Below are 11894 nucleotides of genomic sequence, written 5' to 3' on the forward strand. Positions count from 1 at the left end.
GTATCAGATAAAGTTCACCCTTGGCTCTATTTCTGAATAGCACACCCTAATGCAAGCAGTTCACCTGCAGCTCTCTGCCCTGCACCTCCTTCTGGGATGCTGTTCCCACACTGCCCAGTACCTGCTTTGATCTCCCCCAGTGCCAAGACAGCAGCTCTGTAACTCAAAGGGATGGAGCCAAGCAGCCACAGCTCAAAACCACGCTGCAAAAAGGCCCATCAGCCTGCAGCCGTGACACAGACGTCAGTGCTTGAGCCAAGCTCTCGTGCATATGGCAGCTGGCACTAAGCAGAACAAGAAGGGCATTCGGGTGGATGACATAAGGTGAGGGATAAGCCCAGCACGCTGTGGGTGCCCTCACATGAGACAGTGGCAGCCCAGGGACCGTCTCCAGCCGCTGCCCCCCAGCCTGCCCCTCTGCAGCAGCTGCTTCCATGGGATTTGCCATGGGGAGGGTTAAAGGACACCCTGCCTTTTTGGGGTTGAAATCTCCCTGTAAGGAGCTGGAAGCCAGGCCCTCACGGTGCTGTCATTAGTTTTTATACCATCAGAATGCACGGCGGGTCGGCATGCTGCTGCAGCAAGCAGGGGCACAGCCTGCAGTGCAGCTCATGGCTGCAGCACCCCGCAAGGCAAAGCTGCACGGGATGGGGTCCATGCCATGGAAAACGGGTGGGCCAACACACACCCAGAGAACAGAAGCAAAGGGAAAGAGGAAAGAAAGGCAGAAGAGAGTACTTACAACAGAAAACAGAGAAATTTCACTTGTTCAGTAGTCCTGAGGCACCCAAGAATAGACAGGAAAGAGAGACAGACAGATGGAGAGAAGAAAAGCGTGTGAAAAGACCTGAGTACTGCTCTCATCTGGAGAAACACACTGAGTCGCACAGCTCAAGCTCTGGGGGAGGAGCACACAGATAAGGGATTCTGCGTTTGCTATTAGCAGAGGTGGGATGAGACCGAGCACTGCCCCAGCTCCTGGGATAACGCAGAGGGGCTGAGACCTTCCAGCTCTCCCATCCACGGCTGCTCCTGCCCTGGGGTCACACAGCAACGCCGGTCCTTCAGGAGTCTGCATCAACCTTTGCATGGCATTGCTAAGAGGAAGATCCCCCCCCCTGCCCTTGGCTCTGCCCGCCAGGTGTTATCTGCAGTCTGTAAAACTGGAGCTCCCATCTGCAGGGTGACAGCTCGGTTTTTTCTTACTGTCAAACCAGCCACGACCTCAGTGCTGCTAAAATTTCCCCTTTTAAGCTGATTTCCTCTTTCTGCTTCCAACTGGTTTCAATCAGCAGCACTGAGCGCAATGGTGCTGGAAGGACCCGATAGTGGCTGGGCAATTCCTCCCTCTCACAGTCTTCCCTCTGCCCCACTGCATGCCCAGAGACCCACAGTGGGCACACAGAGCCAACCCTGTCCCAGCAGCTGCTACTTCACATCTGACAGCCTCAGGAGCTGAGATCCAGGCTGAGACAGCGCTGCCCAGGCACGGTTTGGAGGATGTTTGTGATAGGAGATGGAGAGGTTTGTGATTAAACCTGCTCCCTGAGGAGGAGTGCAATGCTGCCTCCCCCCCAACAGGCATTATGAAACATCACCATTTACAGCAGGCTTTGAAATAGGTTTGAAATTTAGCTTCAGGAGCTAAATATGCACAGATTCCCACACGCCCTGGAATAGTTTGGGAAGGAACAAGGTCCCACCACCTGTGCAGTGCCATAGAAGTAACAACCATCCGCCTCTAAACCTCCATCCTCTCCCCCTGTTGCAAAAAGGGAAGCTCAGCAGCAGTGCACAAATGTCCCAGCAGCGTCTGAGCACCGCTCCGTGAGCCCACCCTGCTCATCCCATCCACTCCTGGGTGGTGGGGCAGCAGGACTGAGGTGGCACATTGCAACAGGATGGGCGTAGAGGAACGTGGGAGCCCCTGGCATGGGAGGAAGGAGCTGGCCGTGCTCCACACTCACGTTATCAGACGCGATTTGGCCTTCTGTGGGGAGCCTCTGTTTTTCCCCAGCTCATCCTCCAGCGTCTGGGACTCCAGGATCTCATTCAGGCTGTTGTCGGCCGTGGGGCAGCAGTCGGTGGTGCTGGTGAGGGTCTTGGTGGGCTTAAATGGATCCACAGAGTCAAAGTTATTGGGGTCGAACTGGTAAGAGCCTTTGGGGAGAGCAGGCGAATGTTGCAGTGCTGAGCTGCCACCAAAGGGACCGAGCTCAGGGCTGTCCCACGGTGCAGGGGAGGCCTTGGGGGGGCCCTGGGGACCTTTCTCTGTGTCCTCTATGGGCCTCCTGTGCCTCTTGGGTGTCAGCTTGCTGGCCGGGATCCTGCTGGCCCTCCTCGGCGAGGCTCTCCGCGTCTCCACACCGTCCCCACCTTCTGTGGCATCAACTTCAGCTTTTGGGAGCTGCCCTGGAGGTTGGGGACCCAGGTCCCCCTCGGGCTCACTCAGTTGGAGGCAATGGGGGGCCGGCGGGCAGCTCTGCAGCGTGCAGCCCTCTGCCATGACAGAACTGTCAGCTTCTTTGTACTGCTCAGGGTCTGAGGCCAGAGGCACTGAAGGCTCCTCACTGGGCGCAGGCTCTGTGCTTTCCCCTCCTTTGCTCCCTTGGGAAGGTAGCTTTCCCTTCTGGAGCTGACAGGGTGAGCTCTCCTGCACCAGAGCATCCCTTTCTGGCTCTGTCAGCCCCAAACCATCATCAGCTGTGTCCCCTCCTGACATGACCAGCTCACACCCGGCTGCACCCACATGGGGCACCGGTGGCCGGGCTTCAACCGGCAGCTGCGTCACAGCAGAGTCTTCAGGGCCACTTTTGGTCCCCATGTGGGCTGGAGAGGCCCCGACCTCGGGCTGAGCCTCCTCTTCATGGTACTGCTCCCCTCCCTGCAGCTCCCCATGGCCGCTGAACCCTGCAAAGAGAAAGCAGCGCATCAGAGCCTGCCTCCTGCTCCCCCCTCATCCCTGCCCCAGGACTGTGTTCTTGTGGGAACGCCCTCCCGTGCTGCCAGGATCCCTGCTGATCTCTGGCTTCAGGAACCTTAAAACTCAAAGCTCGTGAACGCAGAGCAGGGAATTGTGCGTAAAGCAGAGGGTGCAGGGGAGCCCCGCGGGAGGCACTGCGCTGTGCTGCACCGTGCCAGCACACATCACACCACCAACATCTCCATTTATGTCCTCCCCCTTCCCTGCCGCCTGCTCCCCCCCCAGAGTGTCGCCAGCTCCAGAGGGGCTTTGTAATGCCAACGCCACTGAACAGCCAGGACCAACTGCAGAGCACGAACCATCCCACCAGCAACTACCTGGGTGGGTGTCACACGTCACCAGGACAAATTCAGGGAAGCGTGACACCACGAAACACGATTAAGCCCTGGGGTGAACGGGAATGAGACTCTGCACTTAATGAAGAAGCATATTATGGGCAGCAGAGGGGAGCTGGGGGTTGGCACGGGGCTGCGGGTGCCCAGCAGGCAGAGCAGAGCTGCCCCACGACCTTCGGCCCCGCTGGAGATCTGCACTGCTCCACCACCACCGGAGACACACGGCTGGCATGGGATGAAACACCCACTGTTCACAGCAGCTGCACGAGGTTGGTGCTCCTGCTCACAAAATGTCGCTGCGGTGCATCGGTGTGATGGAGAGCAAAAGTTGTGCATGCAAGCAGTGCTGGGGCAGGAGGGAGCAAAGCAGAGCCCGGGAGCACGGGTTGGGATTGGAGAGAGGGAGCTGCCTTTCAAAGCTCAGCCCCGCACTGCCTGCATCCCCACAGAGATCCCACCCAGCACCGCTCTGCTGCCGGGGTTCCTTAATCACAAATCCCGCTCCATGACTTAATCACTATTACTCCAATCCCTTCCTCTAAATCCTTTTACTGTTTAATCTTTTCGTTGCTGTCAGGGGATGGGGAAGCTCCTTATCCATCGGGGCATCCTGAAAGCTACACCCAGAGCCTGTATAGGAGCACAGCCAGCATCACCCCTGCAGCTCAGGGGCATCCGAACGAGGCACGGGCTGGCAGGAAAGCAGAGCGAATATGGGCGAGTCCAGCACACACAGCCAGCAGCCCTGACTCAGCTGACGGCTGGAGGTTTGCACCACTGATCTCCGGGATGCTAAAAGCCATGGGGATGAATCACGAGGGGCTGCTGTGCCTGAGACTGCAAAACTCTCCGTCCGGATGGAAGCTGCCGCTGTGCTGCCCCACAGAACGCATCGGTGAACACAAACCCGGTAAAAAACAAAGATGTACTTGGAGTGCAGCCAGAAAGCACTCTGAGAGCCCTGCCAGGCCCTCCCACCCTAAAAACCTCCCCCACAGACCTGTAGGAACATGGCATCATGCTCTCGCTGCGCTGCTCCGATGTTTTAACCTCACTGAGACACCCCTGGGCAGAAGCACAGACTTCAAAGCGGGGACAGAAGGCGCCCTTTAAAAGCGCTGCGTTCCCATCGGGTTCTCACAGACGGAGCCCATCCTGGTTTCCAGCCCAAGCAATAATTACATCTTGAATAACAAGCAGCAGAGAAAACCACCTCTCCCCATTCCTGCGGATGTCCTCGGGGCGGGGAGAAGAAGGGACGCGGCCATCGCTCAGAACCGTGGCCGTGAGCCCAAAAGCAGAGAGGCTGCACACGGTGCAGCTCCCCGGAGCATTTCCAGCCCCGTGCAAACGCCTCCGTGCCCTCCTGCTGCACCGGGCGCCGCGTCGTTCTGCCAACGCTACGCAGTGACCATGGAGATCTTAAGCTCTCCGAAGAAAAACGCACAGGGAGGACAGAACCCGCAGTTACGGCTGCTTTGTGCGCCGTGACATTTTGGCTGCGTCTATCCGCAGAGCTGAGCGAAGCAGCAGAACCCAGCAACCCCCTCCATCCCACGCTGCGATCCTCCGCCCGCACTGCGCGCAGCCCTGGGGTCGCCCCTCGCTTTGTGCGCGGATGAGTCACGCATCCCTCCCTCGGCCGAGGGCAGGATATCTGGGCCGTGCTTTACGTTGCTAACGGCCTCTTTCCTCTTTCGGCTTTTCCGCTTTTGTTTTGCAGACATCGGGCTATTTTTAAATCCTTTCTGTTAAGAATTAGCATACCGGCAAAGGAGCAGCAGCGCACCGGATAACACGTGCCCCGCACCAGGGGAGCAGCAGCGCGGGCTGACAGCGCTGCTCTGCACTAACAGCGCTCCATATTTGCTGCTTCTGCTCATTTCCTTGCACAGAAGAAAATCCCCTCCTGGCAGATGATTGAAAGAGAACTTCAGGACAGAACTGCGGCCTCCATCATGTGAGGCAGAGCATCGTCCTCAGCCCCACGGCACTGCAGCCATTGTGCACGGAACAGGGATTGGCACAAACGCAGCCAGCATAGCAGCACCCCGAGATCCACAGCAACGCACAGCAGCTTTTGCAGGAATGGCCGAGACACCTGCAAGGGGAATTTCCTAGGAAAGCTTTTATCTTTCCTCCTTAGCCATTATCCTCCAAACTAAAGATGCCTCTATCCCTTCTTAAAGGGAAGGATTACTCTGAGAGATGAGCTTACCAGAAGCACAAACCAGACGCTCTCTCCACCAAGGCAAAGGAACCTCTCCTTGGGGATGGCACCCAGGACCAAGGGAGGAGTGGGGACACCTCTGCACCTCTCCAGCCTGCTGCTACAAGCCCAGCAATGCAAGCCACAGAGCAGCAGTGGGGGCAGCTGGGAGAGAGCAGGGAGGGCTTGGGACATCAACCCCCAGGCACAGCCTCGGCGCTCCCAAACGCAGAGCTGCAGATCCCCGCTGCTTATCTCAGCATGGGGACACAGCAGGGTGTGACCAGTGGTTACAACACAGCCCGATGATAATTTTGCACTGAGCAGGCAATGAGCCAAGGGGGGGCTAAGCCAACTCCTCCGTTCCTGCAGCGTCACCCCTTCCCAACCTAGCAGGATTCAGTAAATTCAGCGTTTAACCCACACTAGAGAACAGCAGAGCTCACACAGCCCCAAGTGCTGGCATTTGAACCATTCAGGCCATTAACCACAAAAAATGTGGCAGGCATTATTCAAACCAAGAGACTTCTCCTTGACCCCACCCTGCTTTTCTGCACCCAGAGCAGAAAGCCGTGAGCCAGAGGTGCGCTCTCACCCCTTACCTCTGGTCCCGGCCTCGGGCTGCAGCTCGCTGGGCTCCTTTAGTGCTGAGCAGGTCGGCGTTTCTGCTTCGGGGGTCTCATAATTACCTTCGGAATCCGAGCTGCCGAGGGGGGGGGAAAAGAGTGAGGAATTACCACTTTCAAGGCTAGCTGGGAATCGCTGCCTACACATCCAGCCAGACCGGCTCCTGCGGCTGCCACGCTCCTGTCCAGCAGGGCCACGCTAGCAAACGGAAAAGGGAGAGCAAGTAAAACAACATTGAGAGCATCCCCTGTGCACCCCTGTGCCCCAGCATTGCCTTCATCTGGGTCACCCCGAGCAGCCACCACTGACCTCTGAGAACACAGCAACCCAGAGGCATCTTCTTTATGGCTTAGGGGGCTGCTGTGGGATGTGTTTGGGAAGGCTTGATGCACACACCAGCACCTCGATGCACGCACCAGCACCTCAGCTGGGAGCACAGCGCTCACCGTTCTCGAGCAGCTCCGGCTCAGCCATGCACCCCCCCTCCCCCCCCCCCCCGGCTCCCGAAGCAGCGGGGCCGGCTGCGGACCGATACGATGCGAGGCAGCGAGCGGAGAGCGGGGACCGGAGAGGAGCCGAGGATCGGGAGCCGCCGGCCCCGCATTGCACACGCATAAACCCGCGGCCGCCCGTCCCCGGGGCGCGGTGTACTTGCCTGAAACCCAGCGATTTGATCTCCTCCTCGGCGTCTCCCCCGACCCCTCCATCCTCCCCGTCGGGGCCGCCCCCTCCGCGCACCGCCGACCACGTCCACCTGGCCCACTGTACCGGCGACAGCAGCTGCCAGGCGCTGAACGCCATCGCCGATCCCCGCCGGGTTCAATACGGCCGCTCCGGCCCGGCCCCCGCCGCCGCCTCCCGCATCTCCGCCGCCGCCCGGCGCGGGGCCCTCCCCGGACCGTACTACTGCCGCGGGGAGAGCGGCCGCCTCCGCCCCGCCGCCTCGCACCCCCCCCCCGGCGACGCCGACCGAGGGAGCGGCCCTTGGGGGGGGGAGGGAAGGGTGGGCGGGGGGGACGAACGGAGCTCCTCCGCCGCCCGCCCCGCTGCGGAGAGGAGGAGGCGGTTGGTTCCCTGCCGCGTTCCCACTCCAACCCCGATCCGCCCGCGGCTGCGGCGACTCGGGAGGGGGGCGCTGGGGGGAGCATCGCTCGGTGTCCACAGCCCGGTTTCCCGGCACCCTGCGGGGATTCGGGGTGTTCCGCCAAGAGAAACCCCCCCCCTCCCCTCCGGGGAAGGTAGGAGCCGTGAAACCGCACGGTTTACCTGCGCTGCACCTGCGCTCAGCACGGCGGCTCCGGCCGAGGTGCCAAATTCCCCCCCCCCACCACGGAGCGCTGCTCCCCTCGGCAGAGGGGGTCGGGTGAAGGGGGTGGAGGGGAGGACACCGCTACCTGGGGTGCTGGGAACACGGGGATGGAGGGAAACACCTGCCCCCCCATTCTCCAGGGGAAACGCCGAGTTCGCCAGCCCTGTCTCGAGGTGCATCCTTCCATGGCGGCGAGTTTGTTTCTTTATTTATGTAAGTATTGTTTAAAAACAACAGCAAACAGTCCCTGCTGAAAGCAGCACTGCCTCCCGGGCCTCCCTTGGGATCCTGCACCCTAACCAGGGCTCGTTCCCAAACCCGTTCCCTCCCACTCCCTTGCTAGAGAGTGGAGCACAGAGTTACTGCTGCAGCATCCAAAGCACTGCAGGGAATGGCCGTGGTATGGCAGCAGATCTGTTAGAGGTGCTGACACTGCACAGCGGGGCTGCGTGCCCGGGCTGCATCCCCTGCACCCCTTGGGGCTGAGCTGGTGAAGGGCAGAGCTGTCTGGCTGCACAACCAGCCCGACCCATTGCAGAGAAGCACAGCCAACCCTCTTTAACCACCCAAAGTGCTCACAGGCCAGGCCAAGACCTCCATTCTGTGCTCTGTGAATCATCAGCTCCCTGTGCCAGGAGTGCCTCAGGTGGGCAGGGGCTCTGCACCAGGATGGACTGGTCTGGCTGCCTCTGTGTCACCAGTCTCTGTCCGTGGGCCTCATTCCTCACCATGCAGCTTCTCAAATAACCTCCCTATGGGGACCCCTTTCTTTCAGGCTTCCACCCTGTCAAAAAAAAAGGCTCTTACCCCCTTACTAAACCTTTCCAAATTTCCCCCATCTTTGGTGGTGCCAACCCCACGGCAGGTCTGAGGCAGAGCAGCCACATTCCCCAGCCACTGACTTCCACATCACAGCAACCTGGGGGCACTGAGCCCTGCAGACCTCTGTCCCGTGCAAAGCACTCAGCTGCCAGCGGTCTGCAGCACTTAGCAAAGCTCATCTGCAGAAAAACAAGAGGCTGAAGCAGCAGAACCTCAACATCCTCTTGCCTACGCTTGCGCCGAGCAGAAACACGCAGCCACTTCCCCCCATCTGAAGTGGCAGGGCTGATTTCTGCAGATGAATTTTACATAACGAGCTCTCCAGCGTGTGCACGGCGGCACGCAGCGCTCTGCAGCAGCCTCAGCTCCTCCTCCTCCCTCTCCCCTTCCCATCAGTCACTTCACAGATCGCTGCTGACCCAAAAGACTCCACTGGAGTGACAGCACTGCTGCTCCATAGAGCAGCTCACAGCTGCAGGGACGCCACGGAGCAAACAGAAAAGCAAAGGGCAGAGGAGCAGCAGCGGGTTTGGATGCTGGCAGAGGGAGCACAAAGCCTCTGCCACAGGGATCTGCATCAGCCATGGCACAGATGCGGCTGCTGCAGCGCCCACTTGTTGCGTGGGAGGAAACCAGCAGCTTCCAATGGAGGAAATCAGCAGCATCCTTCCATTGTGCAGCAACGCACAGAGCCGGCCCCGCTCCCAGTGGCCTCAAAGGGGAAGGAGCAGGAGCGGGGTCAGCCAGACGGCGGTTCATTGGGAGCAGTTAACGAGCAGAGCCTGCTTCCACCTGCTGTCTGCAAAAAGCAATTCTGAAATCGCCTCCAGTGGCGTTTTTCAGCTTGGAGCCCAACCCAGCCTGGCAGCAGCACCGACTGCAAATCATTTGCTGAGGAGATAACCTGACTGCTTCGGTCACACCGATGGCTCAGGCTGCCAAAAGCTGCCTGGCACAGCCAACATCTCTGCAAGGGATGCTGACCTGCTCCAAACAGAGCTGCCAGCAGCGTGAGGCAAACTGTGCACACAGCGCCTGTGTCACTGCTGTCACCCCCACCTGGGCTCAGCACGGATTATTCTAAGCCATTACCTTGTGAAAATGCAAATTTGGGGAGCGAAGGAAACTACCCAAAGCTTTATGTATCCCAGCAAGAGGAGAAGAGGTTTCATAATGCGTTCCCTGACCTGTGCAGTGATGCTGAAGAGATCAGTGCTGATGATTCCCATCTGCAGCTCACCTACCCGGGCTGGGAGAACAGCCAGGGAGAGCTTCATCTCTGCCTAAATCAGAAAGGGCCTTGGGAAAAGGCAGGGAGAGGGAAAAAGAGCAATCAATCAGGGGTGCAGCAGCCCCAGGTTTCTGTCCCATCGCTCCACATTCCACCAAAATAGCTCTGTAAAAATAGCAGCGAAGGACACAACTGTCACCCATGAGCCTGACAGCACCAGCAGCCCCCCGGCCTCAGCTGTCCTTCCCCACCACGCAGCTGTCAGGCCAATGAGGGCAGGCATTTGTGGCTGCTTTCAAAAGGAGCGAGGCAAAAAATAAAACAAATGAGCACGTTGCTCGTCCTGCGTTTTACAAACAGTGAGCACGGCTTTAATCTCCCTGATCCCAGCCGTGTGGACGTGAGCTCAGGCAAAACAACTCAATAGAAACAGCCCTGAAACGTGAGAGTTCCATCTGTGATTTCGCATGGATGCTGTACAGACACCTTCCTTCATCGCCTGGCTTTGTTGCTCCCCTCTCAACCCCCTTGCTAAAAACATCCATGCTACGTGGTAGAATGCTTTTATCAGGGGGTTTGTCAGGCTGCTGGATTTTAGTTCAGAGCTGCAAATATTGTGAAACCTGGGCAGCATCTCCACATTGCTGCACGGAGCACAGCTGCACCCTTGGATTGAAGAACCCAGCCTTGGGTTTTTCTGCCTGGGAACAACTTCTAACTCAGGAAAACACCCCAAGGAAACACTGGGCAGGGCTGCGCGGCGGACAGAGGACAGAACATGCTGGTTTCTCCTCGTCGAAGTTGTTTTTCCTCTTGTCCGAGCGGGTGCTCGCAAACAGAGGAATGTTTGCAAACATTCAGAAGAGCAGCAGGGGGCACCTGCTCCATACAGCCGGGCACAGCTCCAGAGCAAAGCAGAGCAGGGCAGGTTCTCCCCACACACCTGCAGCACCTCAGGCCCTCCTGGGTTCTCTCAGAGCCTTCCAGCTCAGCGGATCAGCAGCAAACCTCCCAGCCGCCGTTATTTGTGCGGCTCACTGGGAGCCAACATTTCTGTGCTCCATTAAGAATTCGGGTTGATTTCAAGCTAAACGTCCTCGGTTTTCCTATTGATCACAGTTAAAGTGTTTTCCTTTTGTTCCCAGCTCCCAAACTCCGTTGGTAACTCACAGCACTCCCGGTTGCCACCAGGGACGCTTCCAGCTCCAAACCCCGCACCTTCTTGTTGTTTTTACGGCTCCTCGCGCTGTGATTTATGCCATGCAGGGCTGGGCTGCAGCCCGAAAAACTCAGCGTGCTGACAACAAACGGGAAACTGTTTTGTCAGGAACTCTGAACGGAGGGAGAGAAGAGGGAAGGCAAAGAAAAGCCTTTTCGCTCACTCACTCCACGCTCAGTTTCCTCTCGCTCTGTTGTTTCCAACCCAAACTCTACCCCTTAGCTTTGCAGTTTGGATTCCCAGCTCCTGGAGCTGCTGCCCGGTTCCGGTCCGGTTCTCCCGATCCCCCGGTCCCGCACTCACCGGCGTTCGGCGGATCCCTCCCGCAACTTCTGGCTCTGAGCCGCCCCCATAGCAGAACCGCAGCACCGGGACGTTTGGGGCAGAACCGGGCCGGGTCGAGCCGAGCTGCCGCCGCGTTGTGCCGGCCCCGACGGCGTCCCCGCCTCCGCGGGGGAGTGGACGGCACGGCTCTGCTCGGCACCGCACCGCAGGCGGACCCGGAGCTGGCAACCCGCAGCTGGAGCTCCGGCATCCGACCCGGCGCCGGTAGGAATCTGCCCCTCGTGTTTGCTACGGCTCCTGTCTGTCTGTCAGTCTGTCTGACTCCTTTTTTCTTTCCGTGCAACCACACGATTTGCCTTCGGTTCTCAGAACCGCGCAGCCCGGACCTCAGGGCAGCATTGCTGGGACCGGCAGCCCTCAGCACAGCATCCTCAGCACAGCACCGCCGGGTCGCAGCCGCAGCCCGAGCTCCCAACGCCCATGGAGTCCTGAGAAAAACTCACATATTCATCATATAATTTTTTTTTTTGGAGGGGTTGCGTTATTTTTTATGCAAGAAAAGTGTCGACACCCTTGCAAGCTTTCACCTTCCTTAAAAGAGAAAGGAGAGAAGGAAGGAGAGAAGGAAGGAGAGAAGGAAGGAGAGAAGGAAGGAGAGAAGGAAGGAGAGAAGGAAGGAGAGAAGGAAGGAGAGAAGGAAGGAGAGAAGGAAAGAAAACTATTAAAAATAAAACAACACAAAACCTTCCTTGGATGAAAACAAAGTTTCCCGACCAGCCTGACCGCCCTGGTGCCGGCGTGCCTGAGCTGCAGGAAGGCATCAGAACCCCATGTGTCCTCGGCGATGCACACCACAACCCCCTGCTCGTCCCCA

General features: G+C 58.5%; 1 protein-coding gene across 1 annotated transcript in view; it reads right to left on the minus strand.

Annotated features, from left to right (window-relative positions):
* TACC1 (transforming acidic coiled-coil containing protein 1) overlaps nt 1-11270 on the minus strand; it is a gene marked incomplete at both ends in the record, with an annotated part of 19153 nt that extends 7883 nt beyond the window's left edge. The window contains 5 exon segments of the mRNA XM_079547517.1: nt 743-778; nt 1968-2910; nt 6130-6230; nt 11039-11139; nt 11142-11270. Of these exon segments, the coding sequence (XP_079403643.1) occupies nt 743-778; nt 1968-2910; nt 6130-6230; nt 11039-11139; nt 11142-11270 (1310 nt within the window).
* Nucleotides 11271-11894: the final 624 nt, after the last annotated feature.

This window comes from Tetrao urogallus (genome assembly GCF_951394365.1).
Source record: "Tetrao urogallus genome assembly, chromosome: 27".
NCBI lineage: Eukaryota > Metazoa > Chordata > Aves > Galliformes > Phasianidae > Tetrao > Tetrao urogallus.